At 36.3% G+C, this 2,403-nt stretch overlaps 1 protein-coding gene across 1 annotated transcript in view; it reads right to left on the bottom strand.

Moving 5' to 3' along the window:
* ACACA (acetyl-CoA carboxylase alpha) overlaps positions 1-2,403 on the bottom strand; it is a 335,776-nt gene that overhangs the window by 165,135 nt on the left and 168,238 nt on the right. The window contains exons 13-14 of the mRNA XM_012648637.1: positions 1,495-1,656; positions 992-1,155 (exon numbers count right to left, since the gene is read on the bottom strand). Of these exons, the coding sequence (XP_012504091.1) occupies positions 992-1,155; positions 1,495-1,656 (326 nt within the window). The remainder of the gene's footprint in view (positions 1-991; positions 1,156-1,494; positions 1,657-2,403) is intronic.

The following is a 2,403-nucleotide window of genomic DNA, read 5'->3' as shown; positions in this document are numbered from 1 at the left end:
TCCCATACAAGCAGTGTAGACAATTTATATGCCCTTTTCATAAAATGAACAGTATAATTTTATTATTTTAAATGACTATAAGAGTATATCATGATGACTATATAACAATATATCATGTACTTGAAAATTGCTAAGACAGTAGATTTTAAGTCCCCTAATCACAAAAAAATGATAAGTACTTGAGGTTATGCATGTTAAATATCTTGATTTAGCCATTCTACAATGTATACATATGTCAAACACCAAAAATATATACAAATTTTACCTGTCAAATAAAAAAAAATTATTTTAAATTGACTATTGGAAGGCTGGACATGGTGGTTCACACCTGTAATACCAGCACTTTGGGAGGCCAAGGCAGGAGGACTGCTTGAGGCCAGAGCGTGGGCAACAAAGCAAGACTTGTCTCTACAAAAAATTTTAAAAATATTTAATAGCTGGGTGTGATGCATACCTATAATCCTAGCTACTTAGGAGGCTGAGGCAGGAGGATTGCTTCAGAGCCCAGGAGTTTAAGCCTCCTGGGTGACAGAGTGAGATCCTGTCTCAAAAAAAAAAAAAAGACTATGAGAGATTTAAAACTATTTCTTTATTTTGATGACAAATGACAGATCTTATCCATTCTTTATTTGATATGAAGCTCTTGGTCAAGAATCTACCTCACCCCAATAACAATACTATTCCTATGGGAAAATATGATACCTTTAAAGCAATCAATTTTATAAGTTTATGAAAAATATTTGAAACCAAAAATACTCAAAGAGGCTCAGAAAAACAAACAGAAAAACATCTGCCAGATACTACATAATTTAACACAACATGAATGGAAGTACAACTAAAGATATTTCTTCAAAAAGGTTGTTCACATTAGTACTTTTATAGCAGACAAATGATTCCCATTCCTATGCTCATAGCTTCACTGAAGATTAGCACAAAACAAAACAAAAAAAGATTTATTTTGTAAAATGCAATCAAATGCTATTATACTCACGAAATTGCTTCCTCTCTGTTTTCTCCCCAGGAAAAGCAGTGACCGAACTGAGAATCAGCAAATTCATGAAGTCCCCCTGCAGCAGCAACACTGAAATAACCCCAAACGTTCTTATTGCTGCGGAAATTTAGTTCCTGAACTGTTCCTGAGCTGGGCTTAAAACCCTGTTAGAGAACGATGAACATGAGAGACCATGTTATGTTTCCAAGGAAGAGAACACAGATACATTCATTATTTATGCTCTGTGTTAGTCACACAGAAGCAGAAAAGATGCACAAAAAGAATAAAGGCCAAGGCCCAGTGCTACAGACCCACTGAGGACTCTATACTGATGGAGGTGAGATTAAATGGCCAATGAAGCAATGATCATTTACTTATCTGTGCTGACAAATCTCTATGAATTTCCCTCTCCAGAAGTCCCAAGATATTTCAGAAGTATACCCTCAGATACTATCTTAATTATTAAAGGAAAGAAGATATAAGCTTTTTAAGTGATGGGTTACCTCATCTGGATTTTCACTAGTGATCCGAGCAGCAATAACATGGCCCCTTGGGCAAGGAACATGAGCAGAATTTTCAAAATCAACGGGAGTGTCGCCCCAGGGGGATACCCCATACATCATACGGATATCTTTGATTCTATATAGAGGGATCCCCATGGCAATCTGAAAGGTAATAAAACACACATCACTCATTTTCCACAGTTACTTTCCTTATAGTGTGCAGGCTATCAGATTACCCAAAGATCTTTCATTTTTGGAGCCACTGCCTAAAATATTACCTCTTTACAGTCTGTACTATATAATCATCAACTCTAAGTTGCTTGAAATAGAATATATCACTACAGATAAGTTGCTAGAATATTCCCCATTCCTAAAAAAGCCCTTAAATTCAGCTGGGCCCAGTGGCTCTGGCCTGTAATTCTGGCTATGCAGGAGGCTGGGGAGGGAAGATTGCTTAAGGCCAGGAGTTCAAGGCTACCCTGGGTTATAGCAAGACTCCATCTCTTAAAAAAAAAAAAAAATTTCTTAGAAGTCCCCAAATTCCTAGTGTAACAGATTTGAGTTTCCCTCTATTGTCATTTCTCCATCAAGGAATGGGAATGAAAATATCCAAGGGAAGAGTAAATGTTAGTACCTATCCCAGGACAGACAGCTAAAAAGTCTTAATTATGTCATAATTATCATCTCCATCCCTGCAAACCACTGGAGGATGTAAATAAATCTTTAGTCTTTAATGGAAATGCAGAGGTGCTCTCAATGTGGGCAAAGAATATGTTAGATAAAAATAATACCAAATCTATCATTAGTCATTACTGCTTCCCATAATATTTGTTTCCTGAGCTGAGAGAAGGCAGTAATATTGACAGCAATCACTTTACAAATTATAAAAATAAATGTGTGCTTCACACA

The sequence above is a fragment of the Propithecus coquereli genome, unplaced genomic scaffold (assembly GCF_000956105.1).
Source record: "Propithecus coquereli isolate 6110/MARCELLA unplaced genomic scaffold, Pcoq_1.0 Scaffold291, whole genome shotgun sequence".
In the NCBI taxonomy this organism is placed as follows: domain Eukaryota; kingdom Metazoa; phylum Chordata; class Mammalia; order Primates; family Indriidae; genus Propithecus; species Propithecus coquereli.
The sequence above is the reverse complement of the archived record's forward strand: the minus strand, read 5'-3'. Positions and strand labels throughout refer to the sequence as shown.